Consider the following 19,538-nt stretch of genomic DNA (forward strand, 5'->3'; position numbering starts at 1 on the left):
TGGATTGTTTACAGGCAACCCTCAGTTAGCAACAGCTTCAGTTTTACTTCTGGATTGACTTTGTTTAAAAGCAGGAGGAAGTAACCTGTAATGCTAAAGGCAGATGTGGTCTTCACCGTGACATCACTCCTCCAGGTGTGATCTGTCCCTCTCCAGCATCCTCACTTTGTACCCAAAACTGACCTTTTTAGTTTAGCTGTAGGGGTACTACATTTGAGGGCTGGGCTGGAATGATTCCATGGCAGACAGAAGGGGCACTTTAAGGCAGATTGCTTTGTGCCAAGCTACCCTTTCCTGCCATCTGACTACACTCTCACCTAATGCAAACTTGGAGTTTGGCTTCTTTAGCCACTGGGTTCTGTCCCACCCTTCAGCAGGATGTGGCCCCTGACAAATTATTCCTGAAGGAATGTCGCCCTACACAGTGAAAAAACCAATAATATCCTCCTTTCCCTTTGTTAATATGTGTGTTCAGGCATGTGACAGAGATGGTAAGGGATCCTCTAAATGTGCAGGGCTTTTTTTAAGTAAAAGTGTTTGTGTGGCAAGAATTCATACTGAACATTTACACCTCCATGAGAGGAACAGTGTAACTTGGAGTGGCAAATAGCCACTAATTATAAGTCCCTGAGTGAATTCATAGTCACACACTAGTTGTGTGACTTGGCAGACCACTAAAAATTCAATTGGAGACTTACTAATTAGTGCCTATTACCATTTGAAGTTAAGCCATTGCATTTAGAGCCCACAAAAATATTCAACTGAATCCTGGCTGTCTCGTTCTCTCTCTCTCTCTGTATGTCCTTCAAATTAAAGCAGTGAAGTCTTCTTAAAAGAACCCTGTCAAGGAGTTTTAAAATCAGCATTTCAAACCCAGCCTCTTATAAGAACTGATTTTTGAGAAAGATGTGCTTTTGATCTGCCTTGTTTGAAAAATCATGCCAGGTCTAGGGGAGTTTTCCTTGAAATCTTTGGGTTTGACTCTTCCTTACTATTGGATCTGCTACCCATGGAAGATGATGGATAGCAATGTGCTTGGATTATCAATTTGGTTTTCAGAGAAGATAAAATGCTTGAATACAGCAAAGCTGTGAGCTGGAAAGCTATTCCAAGGATTCTTCCTCACCTTGATGGTGAATCTCAGTCAGAAAACACTGATTGATTTGCAGAAGACAAAGAATAGTCCCTGAGGTCACCACTGTGCTTCAGCCTCCGGACTGCCAGCAGCAGTGTTTAAGTGCCAGTATAATACCCCTGACGTTCAAATCACTTCTGCTAATAAGGTATTATTTGTCTATTTATTTTTGTCCCCTTTCCTTTGATGAGATCAAAGCAGCGTGGATGACGCTCTTCTCCCTCACTACATTATCACAAGATCCCTGTGACGTAGGGCAAGATGTGTGAAACCTATGCCACCCCCCTTTTATGCATTTAACATGCCTGCAATTTTAATTCTTCCTGACACTGCCTTATGGATGTGTGAGGCTTGTTCTTCAGACTGGTTTCTTTCATGACGCTGATTATAGTGCAACAGATGCATTGTTGGGTAAGATGAGAAGCCTGGGAGACCACATGGGTAGAGTCCACACTGCTGAGCAAGGTTCCTGGGAGTCTGGGCAGGAATGGTGTTGCGATGATCCCCAGCCTGCCAGTGTAAGGGAACAAGAATCTGGTCTCTGATCCAAAAGCGTTCCTGAAGCAAAGTTGGTTTGGACTAAATCTGTTGTTTAGATTGGAGGCCACAGAAATCTGGGTGCCTGGTTGTGAAAGCCAATATAGTGTGGTTCTACAGTGCTGGACTACGACTGGATAGCTCAAAACTTGCCAGTTACTTTTCTTCAGCCTAACCTACTTGCAGGGTCAGTGTGAGGATTAAGTGAGAAGAAGGAAGAGAGCCCCACAGCCCTGAGTTCATCAGAAGGAAGATAAGATGTAAAGGTTTCTACCTACCTAGTAGGCATCCTTCAGTCTCGAGAGACTATGGTAACGTGCTCTATATGGGGGTCTTGGAACAGCGTCTAGTGTGGCTGAGAAGGCCAATTCGAGAGTGACAATCCCTTCCACACTGAAGACAACTACAATCTGTCCCCTGTCCAGCTCCCTGGTTTTCCAGGTTTCGGGACTGCCTCTTTGCCTCGGCCTGCTGTACAAGTGCCTCTTCAAATTGGGAGAGGCCATGATGCATCGCCTGCCTCCAGGCTGAACACTCAGATGTCAAGGTTTCCCATCTGTTGAGGTCCATTCCTAAGGCCTTCAGATCCCATTTGCAGATATCCTTGTATCACAGCTGTGGTCTCCCTCGGGGGCGATTTCCCTGCACTAATTCTCCATACAGGAGAATCCGACCATCAGCCATTCTCACGACATGCCCAAGCCAACTTAGACAGCACTGTTTCAGTAATGTATACATGCTAAAAATTCCAGCTTGTTCTACGACTACTCTATTTGGAACTTTGTCCTGCCAGGTGATACCAGAAATGCGTCAGAGACAACGCATATGGAACAATTTCTACTGCAGAATGAACTGGGAGGGGAAAGATGCAGGGTCAAATCCCCAGCCAGTTATGAAGCTTACTGAACAATGTTTAAGGCCTGCATCACAGTATGTTGTGGGGGAAGGGGGACAGGGTTGAATAAGGATCAAGAGACAATCATGTATTCTTGAGCATCTTGGATGAAAGGTGTGAGATAAATACAACAGTGGTGCTACAGAGTTTACATGATTAATTGCTCCTTAATATAAAACTTTGACACAAACCTATTCTATGGTGGTGGGAAGGAAACGTGCATACCGAAATTATGCATGCACAAAGGTGCCAAATGGTGATTTCTCCACCTGATCTGGAACACAGCCTCATCTGGATCCCCATTCACTTCCACGTGGCCAGTTAAGAGAAGAGGTGGACACGGCAGTGGCAGATAGTGGCAGCTGGTGGCCATGGTGTCTAGTGGCGGAGGAGACACAGCAAACAATGTTGTGTAGAATCAGAGGCAAAGGTGGGTATTAGAGACAGACAGGGAGGTAAACAAACAAATATTCAGACATACACATACAGAGACCATTTGATTCTGTATCGGTGGGATTAAGATGGCTGGTATAGCATGAGTCTGGGGTGGATCGGTGCCTCCCTTTCCTCTATTGACAAGCCACCACTCCCTCTGGACATTGGTGGGCTGTTATCCCAACTGTCCTTGCCAGCAAAGCTGATGGTAAAGAATTCTAGGAGCTGTAGTACAGCTTTAATCAGAGAGCTGCACTTCGCTTCGTTTCATAGCGATCGATCAATCATGCTTCCTTTGCCAGTTGCTATAGGGTACTATAGAAGAAGGCTGTAGTACCCTAGCATGCCAAGAACAGGGGTGTGGTGGAACCAGGGCTTCCCCTCCCAGTTCACTAGGCAGTAGATACCTTTACATGCTGTCTTTTCTCTGACGAGCTCAGGGTTTAAAACAAACCATCCACCACCACCATCACCAGCAATAACAGAAAGAGGAGAAGGATGGTGAAAGCACCAGACATCACCACCACCATCCCACCCACCCCATTATAACTTGCTTCTCCCAGTACAGTACGGCTGCCAGTATTTATTTATTTTTACTCTCTTTTGGTGGGTTCCTGTGTGCCCTCTCCGTGCCAGCTGCTAGGGCTTCTCAGCTCACCTCTGAGGATGGAGGGTTTTAAGTACAGTACTGAGCTTAAAATGTATAGGGCGTTAGTTTGGGGAACGATGGACGGCGTCTACCTGCCACTGCCAACCAAGTAGAGCCACTGACTCAGTGTGATCGATATTAAGTGGACGCTTCCTATTCAGAACTCGACTGGAGCTGAAATTGATTTGGGTTTGCTGTCAGATGGGACGCGCGCGTAAGGATGCCGGCGGCCCTCTGGCCGCTCACGAGAGAAAGAGACACGGGGGGGGCGTGTCTTATAAACTCTCGCCAGCCAATGGCAGAGAAGCCGACACGCGATCGGGAGCGCTGTTCTTTTAATCGGAGGGCAGGTCCGGGGAGAGCCGCGCTCGCAGGCGGCGAGGATGGGGTGCCGGAGGAGCGGCGGCGGCAAGGAGCGCGCAGGGCAAGCCTCGCAGATCCCTTGGGAGAGTCGGCCAGAAATCCGGCGTGAGGGGCTGTGATCCTGACAAGCCCTCCCCCGCTTCCGCCTCTCTTCGCTCCCGCCAGGTCTTGAAACCCAAACGACACACCATGCAGCAACAGGGCGGAAAACTTCCCTCGGTGTTTCCCGCTCCACACCGTGGCGGCAGAAAGCTCGGCGCTTGAAAAGAGTGAAGGGAGCGAAAGGGACTCGACCAGGCGGCGAGAAGGAAGGAAACTGACCAGGGTGGCTGGTTGAAATTGACCAGGCGAGGCTTCTCGGAGGGCGCCGGTGGGGAGAGGGGGTGCCCGCTGGTAGTGCCCCGCTTTCCGCTCCCGATGACCCTCTGACTCATCCTCGAAACTTTTCACCTTGGTTCAAACCTCCCCCCGCGCCCCTCCTCTGCCCCGCTGCCAACTCCCTCCCGCCCCCCCAACTCCCACGCCGGGCTCTTCCGGACCCCCCTCCCTCCCGTGAGCCTCTCCTCTTCAATGGGCGCTTTGGATTCCCTCGCCGGAGGAGCCGCCAACCCCACCGCCGCTGCCCTCACCATGCTGAACGGGGCAGAGAGCCAAAGTTTCGCCAAGGAACCCCCCGACCTCCAAGGCGCGGCCACCACCGCCGCCCCCGCCAAAGAGCCGGGCGGCGGCGAGTTAAAAATCGGCGCCCATCAGGAACGGTTCTACTACCCCGAACTCCCAATGCAAGAAGGCGGCGGCGGCGGTAATAATCATCCTTTAGGGCTGACCTACGGGGGACCGATGGTCCAGGGAGGCTTCGGGATCAGCCCCGCAGCCCCATCAGGCAGGTTTTTGGGGCCGGCCGTGAACAACTGCTCTTCTTATCGGCCCCAGCCCGTGCCTCCGCCCGTCCCTGCGCCTTCTACGGCCGGCCCTCCCGGGAACGCCAGCTACTCGGTGTCGGCCACCGGCGAGCTCTACCCAAGCCCCGGGGACTTGTACTCGAACGCGCCCGGCGGGGAAGGCTGCTACTCGGCGGCGGTCCCGCACGTGTTCCCGCGGGGACCTCTCTATCCAGTGCCCGGCTACCAGGTCTCCGGGAAGATCCAGGTGGTCCTCAACAACTATCCTCTCTGGGCGAAGTTCCACAAGCACCAGACGGAGATGATCATCACCAAACAGGGCAGGTGAGCCGGGCCCCCGGCTGGGCGCACGGGCGGCGGAGGCTGCGGCGCGCAGGGAAGGGATGGGCAGGGCAGGGCAGGGCGTGGGAGGGCCGGAGAGGCGCGGTGTGTAGTTTGAACGGACCGGGACGGGACGGCACGGAGGGGTCCCCGGCATCCTAGCGAGAGAACGTGAGGATTGGGGCACAGAGTGAAAGGAGCGATCCGGGTTCAGGGCCAGTGGGATCGAGATGAAGGGCAAGCGATCTCGGTCCAAGGTGCGCGGAGAGCTCGCGGCTGTGACGGGGACGGGAAGGGAGCACCTCAGAAGAAGGAGGAGGAGGCACGTGGACTTGAGGGGGGGCGGCAAGGGGTGGGGAGAATAGTGTCCATCGGGGCGCAGTTAGTTGTTCTTCCTTCCGCTTTTATTTTATGTATATGCCGCCCTTCTTCCAAGGGCGGAAAGGTGACGGTCCACTCCCCACCTTATGCTTAAACTTGAGTTTCTGGATGCAAACGGCAGCAGCGTCTCTACCCATTTAGACCACACCACTAGGCCACACTGGTGCTCCGTTATCGCAGCATACGCTTTGGCTAGAGAGAAACAGGCGGTAGGCTGTTGGGGATTCTGCCTCGGCTTGGTTGGAAGAGACACGCTGGGAGTCCTGTCTTCGGAGATCCCACGCCCCCCCCCCACCACCGAAGGCGTCAGCAAGCAGGGAGGAAAAAAGGAACAAGAGCACCCCAGTCTTATTTGAGGCCGACCACTATCTGTTGCTCTTTGAGGGGCCTCCCCAAAGTTTTCACTTGCTTACTTTGGACCTCCTTCTATTTCTTCTTGTGTGAGAGATGGCGCTTCTCAGTGGTGCCTTGTGCTTGTTCAGAGGTCTTATTTTCTCTGCTCTTCCTCAGTCCTCCCCCCCCCACTCCCAGAATCCCAGGGCTGAAGTGGGAGCTTTGAAAATACCAGTGCAAAAGTTCTGATGAGTCTGTTTCCAAGTAACTCTTGGGCTGTGAAAGTTTGGAAATTCAGGGTAGTTTTAACTCATAACCCACAGCCTGCAGCCTCCGTTAAGCCTGGAGGATAGATGAGATAGGTTTTCAAGAGGTCTATCAATTTGTTTTCGGATGCACCAAATTTGCACGCAGTGTATGCCAGTAAAACTTATACTGGGGACTTGCTACCCCTTCTTTGCAGACTAAGTGCAGTTAGCAAAGGGAGTTGCCGCCTTCCCCCCCCCCCATGGTGCAGCAGGGGCAAAAAAAAAAAAAAAAAGGAACGTTAAAACAATGTTAAAGGAGGCCTTTAAGAACATCCTCCCCTATAACAGACACACCATGTTTAAATTTTTATTTTGTCTGTTGCAGCCTCTAGGATTTCTTTTCTCATTATTATGTGTTTGTCTTCTTTATGGGGACGGGGTGTTTAAATTGCTGCAAACCTCCCAGAGTAGTGGGTTGCCCCTCGATAGGTTATAGATAAATAAATGCAATAAATAAGTAAAAATAAACAATAAAAAGGGAAAATCTTACTTGAACTAAAAGATCGCTCCCAGGCAAGTATGATTACCTTTTCATACGGAAACAATGCTTGTTGGGTTTTTAGCAATCTCCCTCTTCCGCCACCACAAAAGCCTTCCATCTGCAAACAAATGTAAAAAGCTACCTTAATGTCTATGTTTATGTTTTAAATGGCGCTCTTCCACTTCTGTCTTTCTGTCTTTCTAATACAGGGACAGAACTTTTATCTCTTCAGCTGTTAAACTGATGAAAACTGATATTAGAAAGATAGAAATCAAGGAACAACTAAAATTGATATTAGTCAATTCCAATAAATGAAATAATAATTATGAGTTAGTTTTCCTCTTTTCTGTCCTGAAGAAAACAGAGTTTAACTAATTTATAAGTAGAACCAAGTTTAATGGGTGTGTCTAATATTTAGAGGGATTTAAAAGGAAAAAGTTAAACATCTCCTTAACAAGAAAATATAAGAAAAACAGAAGTAGTGTCTTTTAAAAGTACATATTGTTTTATACTTCCTTTAGTATCACCAATAATTTTTTTTAAATTGTAGTATATTGATTAGACATAAAGTTACCTGATCTGGAATCCTGTACCCACTTACTTGAGAGCAAGTCCCAATGGACTGAATAAGACATGTTTCTGAATAGAAAGGTTTAGGATTGTACTGTAAATTGTTTGAAATGAAAGTGATTCACTGACTAAATAATACTGAAAGTGTTGACAGCCCTACTGATAAAGCCTTCATGAGCTGCATGTTCTAAAAGAGGTTCTAGGTGCCAATTGTGCACATTAGGCCAAAGATGATGGAATTCTGTGTTCAGAAGAGGCCACTCTGTGGGCTTAAACCTGGCACATGTATTTGTTTGTTTGTTTGTTTGTTTGTTTGTTTGTTTATTTATTTATTTATTTATTTATTTATTTATTTAAACTTGTTGCAAACACTCTATGGGCGGTTCACAACACATAAAATCACATTAAAATCAACAATGCAAAATGACAATATACAATAAATACAATGAAATAAAGAAAACCCTGTCACTGGCTTTAAAACCTGTATTTAAATAGAACTAAACACATTTAAAACAAATTTGGACATCTGAGGTCAGCGGTTAAAAAGCACTAAGAAAAGGCAGCTTTAAATCATTCAAATAATTTTTGATTCATTTCCTAAAAACTGAGAGGGGTGGTGGGGCTTTGATGAATCTCTTTTGGAAACTTGTTTAGAGGGAAGAGACCAAAGGGAGGGGGGAAGAGTGGCTACTGGAGTCAACGTTTTTGGCCTCCTTATGTGTCCCAGTTTTTAGCAGCAAAGACTGTGAGGAGCGAGTGGGACAGATCTCTGTAGAAGGAAAAAGTGGAAGAGATGTTTTCTATGACATTTTCCATTTCTCCCCAAGCACTGCAGGCACGCTGGCAGGGAGACAGTGGTAGAAGTAGTCCATCTCCCCACCCCCACCCCGCCAAAAGATTTCCCAAGCTTTGCTTAGGAATGACTAAACTAAAAGTTTCCACTGTTCTGCAGGAAGAGTCTTCTAATTACTAGATATCACACACAACATGGATAAAATAGAGACCATTATGTAAAAGAGAACTGTAAGCATAAACATAATGGTATCATTATAAGATTTCTTCTCGTAATTTTAGAATACTTTTATTTTACAAGTATAACTCTTCATAGGATTTGGTCAGTTACATAGCGCTGCATTATTATTGTTATCATCATCATCATCATTATTTCAAGAAGTATCAGGTTGTGCACAATTTTTATCTTTTAAGTAATTCTCTGACTCCTTGTAACCCACCCTTTCTCCAATGAGCTCAGAGCAGTATATATAGTATTTCTATACTCAGATGCCAACTGGCCAGGTGGGGGATGCTGAGGGGGCAGCGACTGGCCATGAGGCATCTCAGAGGACAGCACTGTCAGCATTGCACATAGCCTGTCCTGCATTCCCCCAAAGCTAGCCGGTCACAACAGAGACAGCTACACTGAACAAACAAACCAGCCTTTTCTACTTTAGCGCATGGAGGGCAGGGGGGGCTCTACCACCTCAACTTCTCTTTCAAGCCATCAAATATAACTAGACTAGTTGTGCTCTACCTTATTTCTTTCCTGGTAAATTTCAAGGAACTTTAAAAAGGAATGCGGTGTGTGTGTGTTAGTTTGCAGGTGTAACTTTTGCATTTCCATACTTGGCATGAAAAGCACCACAGAGACTCTGTCTTGTGGTATTTCTTAGAGCAAGGAAGCCATTTTAAAACTTCACCACATTTTGAAAGGAGATGAACTGGTTGGTTTACCTAGTGTCAGGATGTTTGTATTCTCAGCAACAGTTTTGGGAACGGCTGGTGTTAATAATGCAGTTTTCACTGCATTTAATTTCCACTTTACCTCAGTGTCTGTGATCTAACAAGCGACCAAATATCTATCCTTAAAATTCCACATGACACTCCAGGCACCTCATAAAATGGGTAACAGTCCACAAAACCCCATGCTACAATACATGTTTTACGTATTTGGGTGCCACGACACTCTGCTTTATTTTAGCAGCAGAAGTACATTTCTAGTCAGTGTTCTCCTATATGTGTTCCAGGAAATGCAAAAAGGCAAATAAAGTGTCAACGTGAGAATACATCTGTTGGCTTTTTGGGACACAATAGGCAGACCTTCAAAATGTTACTTTTTGGGACAGCAGTTCCCAGAATATCCCAGTTGGTATGTCAGGCTGCTAACAACAACAACAACAACAACAACAACAACAAATAAATAATTAAATAATCAAATAATTAAATAATTAAATAATTAAATAAATAAGTAAATAAGACGACAAAAACATTGTGGAACTTTAAAGACTTTCTGTTATATTTTAATGTGAGCTTTCCTAGGCAAGTCCACTTCTTCAGATATCATCATGAGAATGTGACAGAACTTTCTTTTACGTTTACTGTGAGGCTTGGCATTCAGAAGGCTGGAAAAGGCAGCCTTGACTACTTGGTATGGCTAAAGGTCCCTTAAAATTGTAGTTGAAAATATTTTTTTTCCAATTTCTGACACACAGAGAGAGGAAGACAGACTTTTTATTTTAAAAAGAGTGTGCTTCTGATAACTACCTACAGTATACTCATTCTGTTACATATAAACCATTAGGTTGGGGAATTTATTTCTACTGGGATCTCACCCTTGGTACTTGTTTTCAGTATTAGGCCCTAATCTCAAAACACAAAAAGTTAAAATGAAATTCCTCCAAGCAAGATCAGATCATCGTTTCTACTTCTTTTTCTGTAACAATTGAGTTACAAAATCTCAGACCTCAGAGACTAAAAAAGGGCTTGTAGGTGAGAAGTAGGTATACTCAGACAAACGCTCTTTGAGTGTCTCCATGCTGCATTGTTATATATCTGGTTGGACATCACTTCCCCTGTCATGGTTGCATCGTACAGAATCCTGGGATTTGTAGTTTGAGAAAAGACTAAGAATTCCCTGCTGCCCTTCACCAGAATCGTCTAGAGCTCTCCAGCAGAGAATTCAACATACTTCACTACAATACAAATCCCATGATTCTACAGGCGGCTAAAGCAGTGTCAAACTCTAATGTAGATGATACGCTGGCATCTCAGCTTCTTCCAAAAGAAAATGACATCACCATCCCACCCCCTGGACATCTTCTTATGCATCTCACACCATCTTCTCTAGGCTGCTCATATTTAGGCCTGCAGAATTTTATTAACCATCACTGTTGCCTCTTTCTGCTTCCTTTCCCCAACTCCCATCCTTATTTCTCCTCAAGCTACTATGGGTGCTGGCAATGTGATTAGGTCAAGCTGGAAGTCCCCAGGCACCAGCTCTGCAATATAATGGCAGTGAGGCGGGGGTAGACCTTTCCATAAACACATTACCTGAGGAAATGTCCTCTACCAGAATTTTTTTTTTAAAGAAGAGTAGGAGATAGAAAATAAACTCTTTCCATCTTTTCTTCTGCGGTGACCCTGCTGCATCCCACCATGTCAGCAAAGTTTTCCTCTGAGTGTGAGTCAGTGAGAGAGGGTGGAGGGGAGGAGGCAGGAAGGTGATTAGGGAAAAAAATTGAATTCGGTAGATGATGATGGGTCACAGCCATGCAGACTGCAGAAGCCACCAAAATCATTTCCGCCTTTTTTAGCCTTGTGAATGCCAGGCCTCTTAAAGTCACATTATATGTGAAGGAAAATTCTGCCCTAGTCACATTCTCATGGATTCTTGATTCCACTGAGCAAATGGTCAACAAGCTCTAAATCCGTCTCCTGAGCTGATCCTACTGTTAGGTACCTGACTTACTGACCAAATAAGAGATTAATTGACTCAATAAAGGAAGCCACGGCCTTGAATATGGAGGCGATGAACAGGACTGTCAATGGCAGGATCTTTTGGAGGTCACGAATTCACAGGGCCACCATAAATCAGAAGTGATTTAGTAGGCCAGAATAACCATGTGAAGCAGCAGATTTGGGATTTCATGAAAGGGCAACACCTTTTAGTTACCGTATTTTTCGCTCCATAAGACGCACCTTTCCATAAGACGCACCAATTTTTAGGAGAAGAAAACAGGAAAATATAATCTGTTTTCTTCGCTCCATAAGACGCACAGACTTTCCACCCCCCGTTTTGTGGGAAAAAAGTGTGTCCTATGGTGCGAAAAATACGGTACAGTACTTCTTTTACAATTGTATTTTTACTGGCATAGAACAGCCTGGCAGCATTTTGACACTTTTGTCTCAAGTGCCCAAATAAAGGTGCGATCAGAATGGCGGGAAAAGCCAGAATGGCTCACTTTGTTGGGAGTGATCTCTCTCTTCAAGCGACTCTTCCATACACGGAAGGATTGCTTCAGCCTAGCCTCAAAACATGGGCATGGATTGGGGTTGTGATTGCTGGGAGATAGCTTGCATCAGACTATGCCTTTTTGGAACAAGTATTCCAAAATGCAAGTGATATGCCTGTGTGATCACACCCTAACTGATTTGTGCAGGTTGTCCCTTGCTGCTCGACCTCAGGCAGCTATACTTCATGGACTAGTCCTGAAGAGTCTAGAAGCTGGTTTACAAACTGAGGGAGGGAAATGATATGGGTGATTTGTGAATTAATCTCCAGATGGCCTCCTCTTGCCCGTAAACATAGTTTGGCAGGACAATCTACCGCAAAAACCGATTCTTAATCCCGCTGTACCCCACCTACACATTTTTTCCTTATGTAAATATCCTGCCTCAGGTTTTATTTCCTACGGCAGGCGGAAAAGACAGGTAAAATAATGTGTGAAGTGAAAGTTAACAACTATCAACAACCTTCTTCAACCCTGCTGACTTGATCATGATGGTTGTCCTCTTTGAGCAAAAGGACACCAATATACAATATTTTAATTGTGCTGAGAGAGTTGCTGAGGTGCCTTTTTTCATTTAAGATGACTCTTCCCACTCAGATTATGTTGTAAATGTTACTGTAACATTCACCATGGGTGAAGCCCATGGCAATTCCTTCCAGTGCTCTACTCTGAGATATATATGTTTGAAGATGCCATCATGTGGGATTTTTAGTTTTAGCTCTTAGATTTCAGTTTATACTGGCATTGGGGGGGGGGGGAAGGAAGCAGAAAAGTTAATGTAAACCACATCACATATACCAAAACAGAAACATAAACACTCTTTTTCCTGCACTAATGAGCTCTGATACCAGCTGAGAATCAGAGGAGGTGGGCACCCAGACTGTAAAGCCACCTCAGAGATAAAAATCAAATGTTCTCCTCCAGCACCATTTGTCCTGCAGTACAAGTCTATCTTCAGATGCCTAGAAACCTACAGAGTGCATTTCTTCCAGTAGTAACATTAATGCATAGGGTCTCTGACCACAAAATGTACAGAGTAAATAATTACGACTACTAATTTACAAGAAGAAATGGCTTTCCTAGTAAGTCCAAATCCCAAGTTCTTTTATTTGTCACTTTTCTTAATTGTCCGGTCAACTTTGGCTACAGGATTTAATCAATTGATTGGTTAGATTCGGCAATTTTAAAACTTAAAAAATAATAATGGTGTTCCTGATTAATTGGCGTGTGTGTGTTTCTTAAAAAATTAAATGGAGCTTTAATACAAGTAATTACTCTTAAAAAAGAAAAAGAAAAACCCACAGCTGCAAGCAGTTGGTGTTGGGTTTTTTAGAAATATTCCTTTCTTGTATCACATAATAGGGAAATTCCTCTGGTGAGGGGTTTTCATCTAGATTGCAAGTCTGCCTAACAACCAAGTATGTCTCCCCCACCCCTGAAAAAACACAATTGTTCTACTCATATGCAAATACACACAGCCTAGATCAATTAATTGATCAGTTCATTGAAACACAAACAGCAAGAGGCCTAGCTGAATAGCTGACTAATGAATATAAATAATAAATTCACTACATGACTAAGATACAACAAATATTTTCTTAACTGGGGATCCATTACAATCTCTAGCGCTTTTGTATAATTCTACACAGATCGCAGAATTTTGTCTGTTAAATGTATGAAGCTGTTTTTCAAAATACTCAAACACACACTGGCGTGACCAAGGAGAGGAGAGAGAGAATGGCCATAACAATAATTCTGAAACTTTCTGGTTTTTGATTTCTGGTTTCTTACACTAATATTATTGGGGCAGCAAGAAATGAAACTTCTTGGTAATATGGTGAGGATTCCAATGTTAAAAACTGTAACATTTGCTGAAATATTTCCATATATGAGCCCCTTCTTTCCATGACATCATGCTGTATCATGCCTTTCCAGATTTAAGACTGAGTTTCATTTGTCCCCACACTCAGAGATGGCCTCATGTTTTCAGTTATGACAGCAATCTCCTGAATAAGAGATGGCAGGATGGAGGTTAGATATAAGGGACAGTGAAGAGAACATGGAACAAGCTCGTCATGTAGGTGAAGAGGCTAACATTTCAACTGCTGGAGAATCCCCCTCCTCTTTCCTCCAGCTGAATTTTGACAGCACTTTAACTGTCATTTGTGTTTCAATGTCAAGTTTCAACAGAAAGATAATAGTATGATATAATGTTCAGTAGGGTTGGGTGGTTTAACCCCTACCCCATGCTTAAAAGGAAGCCTGCCAGTACGGAATAAAATGTCTCAAAATGTGCCCCAGGGTAACACTATAGGGCATGCTGTGGCAACAGTGTCTGTTTTTACTTGGTTTCCTATTGGCGGTCTATTAGACAGCTGGAGATGCTGAGATGATCCTGGTAAAACAAGGGCTTTCTTCTCTTGGTACTTCCTAATGTGGCAAAGAAGAGGAAAACGTCTGTGCAGATATTACATACAGATTTATAAGTCTCCCATTTTAATGGTTTACAGCTGTGTTGTTGTTATTGTGTGCCCTCACATCACTTATGGTGACCTTATGAATGAGCAATCTGCAGAATGTCCTGTCCTCAACTACCACAGACGAATGTCTCTGGCTTTCTTTGTCTGAGGTCTAGCACCAAGGCTAAACCTATTTTGGGAGAGCATGGCTTGGTCTCCACAACCTTTCACTTTGTTGGTTTTTATTTTCTTTGAATTGATAGAATGTTCAAAGAATTTTGAGTTGCTTTAAAGTATTTGGACTGTTTTAAGGTACGTACTGTAGTTTTATTGGCCACAAACTATTGAGCTTTCACAAAGTGGAAAGTTCCATCCTCACAGTAGCATGGAGTCTTGCACCAGTGGATACGATCACTTGTGGAATCCCAAAACAGGTGCAGCGTGTCCTCCTCAGGAGAAAGTCATAGGGTACTGGCCATTGAGAGCCATTAATATAGGCTGGTTTGGAAACACACAGAAAAAAATACTTTTTTATACTACAACAATGGGCATTATGGGAGTGGCAGTGCAAAAACAGACATCATAGACAGCTGACAAGTGGTGATGCTTGTTGGGAAACTCAAGGAGATATAGTAAAAAAAATAGCTTCCCCATGCTTGAGACCTATGTGGTAGGCTCCAATATTAGTCTTCATCCCTTTAGATTTCTATAACTCATTCATCAACAGAGAAGGATTATCTCCATTAACCTTTAATCTTTCATACAATTATTTAGGAAGTGTCTCAAATTCAGCTCTCCAGGACTGACTTCTGGATCAAGGAATCAGTTTACAATGATTGAAATACACTAGTAAGTTGCAACTGGAAAAGATTATTAAGTCAATGGAACTTATGAAGCTGTTGACTCACCAAATCACCACTGATTCAGTGGATCCACTCCAATTGCAACCTACTACTGGATTTCAGACACAGTATATTTTTCTTTCATTTCTTTTTCACTTGTCTTCCCCCCACCTTTTCTTTGCATCACAGTTTTTTTTCCCCATTTGCGCCTAATTATGCTGTTTTCGTTTTTCTGCTCTTTCATTTTGATGGGCCTTTTCTTTTTTGTTCTATCGCTTTCCCTCTGTTCTTGTTAGACAGTGTAGTGATCTTCCATAGTTGGCATTTCAGATAAATTCATGGAACAGTGGATCTATCTGTATCTGTTAACGAACCATAATGCCTATAACAGAATTCCTGTATCCAGAGATAGGATGATATTGAACCCTGATGGCTGCAAGATGGACATGGAGGTGACGGAGAAGGAGGCCTGCTTCTGAACCTGCCAGAGATATTTTGCTGGCAGCTGTTGAAAAGGGTGACAAATTAAATTAAGTTTTGGTACATGAGTCAATTAGGCATTTTAAACATCATGTTATATTCTTCATTATGATCTTTTTGCTTTTGTTCTTAAACCTTTCTTCTCTCCCTGCTGTCTCTGCATTTCTTGTTTTTATTCATTTACATTTCAATATTGCACTTTAAAATCACCCAGTAACAGTGTTCTCTGGGCAGTGTAGAAACAAGGACATGATGACTAGAGATAGTACATAATAAAATCATGAAAAAAATGCAGCAAAAAAAGAATGCCGAACATATAAAATAAGCAGCACCATTAAAGACTGCTAAGATGAAGGCAGTTTAAATTTAATTTAAACTTTAAATTTTTTAATTGGAATTTTTGTTGATTTAATTTTTTTTTTAAAAGTACGTAATTTTTAAAATTTAAGTCATGATTTAAATTGCAATCATGATTTAAATCTATTTTTTTTAAAAAACCCTATTGATTTCTGTTCATCCTGGATGGAGGTAGATACACCTGAGCCTGTTGTGCCAGAAACAATCAAGAGTCTTGTGGTACCTTCAAGACAATTTTTTAAAAAAATTAGCATCAGGTTTGGTAGACTGCAGCCCATCCTATCATGGATTCTTTCTTTGTTCATGTCAGAAATCCCACAGTACAATTAATAAATATATTAGACAATAACGGGTAACATCCAGAGCATATGGGGCAACGAGCATAAAATCTTTCATAGCACATGTGGAGGGCATAAAAAACACTGACATAGCTGTGCCATTGTTTGGTTTTCTTTGCACTCAAAAACGATGGTCAGTGTGAAATCCCCATTTTCTTAGGTTCATGTTCATTCTGCCAGCTTCAGTCTGTAGCCTTTCACGTTACCCAATTTTCCGTGTGACCAAAGGACTAGATGTTCCTGGAGTTCTATTCCTTTGGTCATTCTTTGCTCTTTCTTCTGGAATCACAGATGTTCTGTTTCTTCTCCCTTGATTTTAATCTAGTAGAGGCAGGTAGGCAGTCAAAGAGTCAATGGGCTTTTGAGGCAGATGATATACAGTACATGGTTAAGTGGCTATATTTGTTTGTTTGTTTGTTTGTTTATTTCTTTATTTATTGGATTTATATCCCGCACCATCTGGCAAGCAGGTCACTCTGGGCGACTAACAACAAAATAAACAGCATAATATCAAGACACGATAAAATAATAATAATACATACAATCAAACAAGTATAATAACCAGCAAGATAAATTAAAACAGATGGCAGTGAAGGTGGTAAAAGGATGATGAAAAGGATGGCAAATAGGATGGTAAAAGAGAGGCCGAGATCTCAGTAACCTATTATATCATATGAATCCGATGAAGTAGGTTGTAGTTTGTTAACATGTATGCGAAATAAAACTTTGTGGTCTTTATGATGCCACGGGATTCTTAAGATTTCAACAGACTAAAATCACAGACTCTTAGAATCACAGAATCAGAAAGAACTCCAAAGGTAAACTACTCCAAAATTCAGTACAATTTTGTCCTGGATGGAACTTTATTTTTAAGTACAACATACAGTACACAATATTTCTTGCATGTGAGTATGATATGCAATTTTCATTTTTGAATCAAAAGTTCTACACTATATACAAGCACAATCCTGTATACTTCTTTCTCCTCCTTTGTTTCATTCTCACACTATTCATAGGGCAGTCTCTTGCTTTTCCCCTCTTTCTCCCATCCTCCTTTTCTTTCCTATCTCTCAAGCCCCAGACAGAGAGTGTCACTTTGATGCTGTAACCAACCTGCTCCTAATGTGTTGAAAGTCTAAATGTATTAAAGCCGCTTCATTTCCTTGCAACCTTCAAGGGTTTGCAATCAGAGAAAAAGACACCCTCCAACACACACACACACACACAACTCCTATGCCATGTGCTTCAGGCAGTTCAGTGACATACCACCTCGATCAGGGAAAGGGAGGAAGAAAAGAGATACCAATACAGAGAATTCGATTCTGAAACAGACAGCAAAAATGTAAAAATGTCCAAAGATATGTCTAAAACAGAACTCTCCCCCCCCCCTATTTTTCCTGTTCCTTTTTTGGGGATTCCACTTTGCGATCCCCAAGAGACAGACCTGGAAACATTACTTTTTTGGATCATATCTCCCAGAATGCTCCAGGGCTGGGGAATTCTGGAAACTGTAGTCCAAAAAAGCAACATTTCCAAATTTCTTAAGAGGACAGATTCTGTTGCAAGCCTCTATGTTTCCCCCACCTCCTTTTTCAATGCTTGATATAGTTCCCTTAAAACAAACAAACAAAAAAGAAACCCTCACTCTTGTAGCTTCCCAGGTGGGCAAAATATACTTCCCACTGCAAGGTCTGTGATGTGTGGCGTCTCGGAGTTGATGTATTTCTCAATTAAACGATTTTGGTTATTAGCTTGCTCTGTGTCCAGACGCTCACAGCAGGCTGCAATATTGTTAAGGGAAATGGAAAAAGATCCATTGACCAAGATAGAACATGGAAGCTCACACTTCTTAAAAGATGGGAAAGGACCCCCTGGAGGCATAAAGCAACTGCTAGAGGGAGGAGTGGAGGAGCCAGGCCCAGGTAAGTTTATAGAACTTCCCTGTAGAATGAATACTGTTGTCAAAAGGTCCCAGGCAAGGGATTTCATTAGCATCACCCGGCCTCTGCAGTGGCCGAAGCCCTCAGAGAAGGCATATACTCTGAAGCCTCCTAGCCCTGGTTTTCTGCCTCATCCTCCCAGTTTGCAGCCTGTGGACTTTGCTTTCTCCAAGCACAGAAGATGTGATAAGAAAGAGCAGATGGAGCCACCACCTTGGCGTACTCTGTTGCCCAGTGGCACGCACAGGGACCCAATGAAAACGGGGGGAGGGGAGAGGCTGTACTCTATACTGGGGGAGGGGAGGGGAAGTGGGGGCTCATTCAAGGGTTCTTTTTTTTTTTTTTTTTGCTTTGTTTTGGTGCTTGATACAGTTCCCCTTCACAAAACAAACCATTCTTGCAGCTTCCTGAATTGATAAACTATACCTCCCTCTGAAGTGACCTGACAGTTCTCAAGAATCCCCAAAAGGAGAATCACTGCTTTTCTGAGATAACGCCATGTTTCTCAAACACCTTTTGGTTCCATAGGAAGATCAATCAACGCAGGCAGAGCGCATTCCCAATTTTGCTTCCCCTTCTTCATGCAAGGCAGACCTGTCCCAGGCCAAACTGGAAATTACTTTTCTCAGAGGCAGTTATCAGAATCATACTACCAGTGGCTGGGCTAGCAGCCTAATTCTTGGAATAGTAGACCAAAAAACCCTCTGTCTTGGTTCACAAATGGTAGCAGTTGCAAACCTGCAATATTAAATTTTAATAGGAACTTGTCGTGCTACTCATTTTGGCGCCCAGGCTGCACTACTTATCCTTGTATTGGAAATTATTCATTGTATTGAACTGTGTTACTGAATTGTGTGGTACTAACAGGGCAGGAAAGAAAAACAAGGGATACTCTTCTAGTTCCTTCTAGTGGCCACTTTTGACATTACACCTTGAGCATGCTTCTTTTAAAGCGAAAGGCAAAACCAAAACACTATTTCTCTTGCAGTTTAGCATTAATAACAGAATGGCATGGCATATGCAACATTCTTGCCAGCATGTGTATAATGATGCATTAAAATTCCTTTGAAAAATAGCATTAAAAAGTAACTATGTTATTTGTTATACTGTACTTGGGTAACATAGTGTTTTCATTACAGTTAAAAATAAAATTGGGACTATTGGTTCTGTTCCACTTTAACACACACAAAAAAAACCCAATACAAAACAACCCTAGTTACAGATAGCTATGTTAGTTATAACTAATTACTGTACTTCCAAGCTCTGTTGGACATTTAGGAAAGTTTGAAAATAAAAAAAATTGTGGCAAGACATCCTGATTGTAAGATTTAGAATACCATTTGGCTATCATAGCAGAAAATATTATGCATATACACTTTATATTTGCATAATTGTCCATAAAGAAAAAAAACATCTCAAAACACATTGGGCATTGAGTTTTCTACCTTTTTATTTTAATTTCATCACAGGTAAAATAACACATTGTCATTCCTATAGGTTAATGCCTTCTGCCTTTTTCTCCCCCT

At 43.1% G+C, this 19,538-nt stretch overlaps 1 protein-coding gene across 2 annotated transcripts in view; it reads left to right on the top strand.

Moving 5' to 3' along the window:
- Positions 1-4,507: 4,507 nt before the first annotated feature.
- Positions 4,508-19,538, top strand: part of TBX21 (T-box transcription factor 21) — a 56,726-nt gene continuing 41,695 nt past the window's right edge. The window contains exon 1 of one of the 2 annotated variants that reach the window (XM_020785636.3): positions 4,508-5,240. In XM_020785636.3, coding sequence (XP_020641295.3) covers positions 4,585-5,240 — 656 coding nt within the window. In that variant the 5' untranslated portion in view covers positions 4,508-4,584. The remainder of the gene's footprint in view (positions 5,241-19,538) is intronic. The other variant, XM_020785635.3, reaches the window with a different exon arrangement.

Source organism: Pogona vitticeps, chromosome 6 (genome assembly GCF_051106095.1).
Source record: "Pogona vitticeps strain Pit_001003342236 chromosome 6, PviZW2.1, whole genome shotgun sequence".
In the NCBI taxonomy this organism is placed as follows: domain Eukaryota; kingdom Metazoa; phylum Chordata; class Lepidosauria; order Squamata; family Agamidae; genus Pogona; species Pogona vitticeps.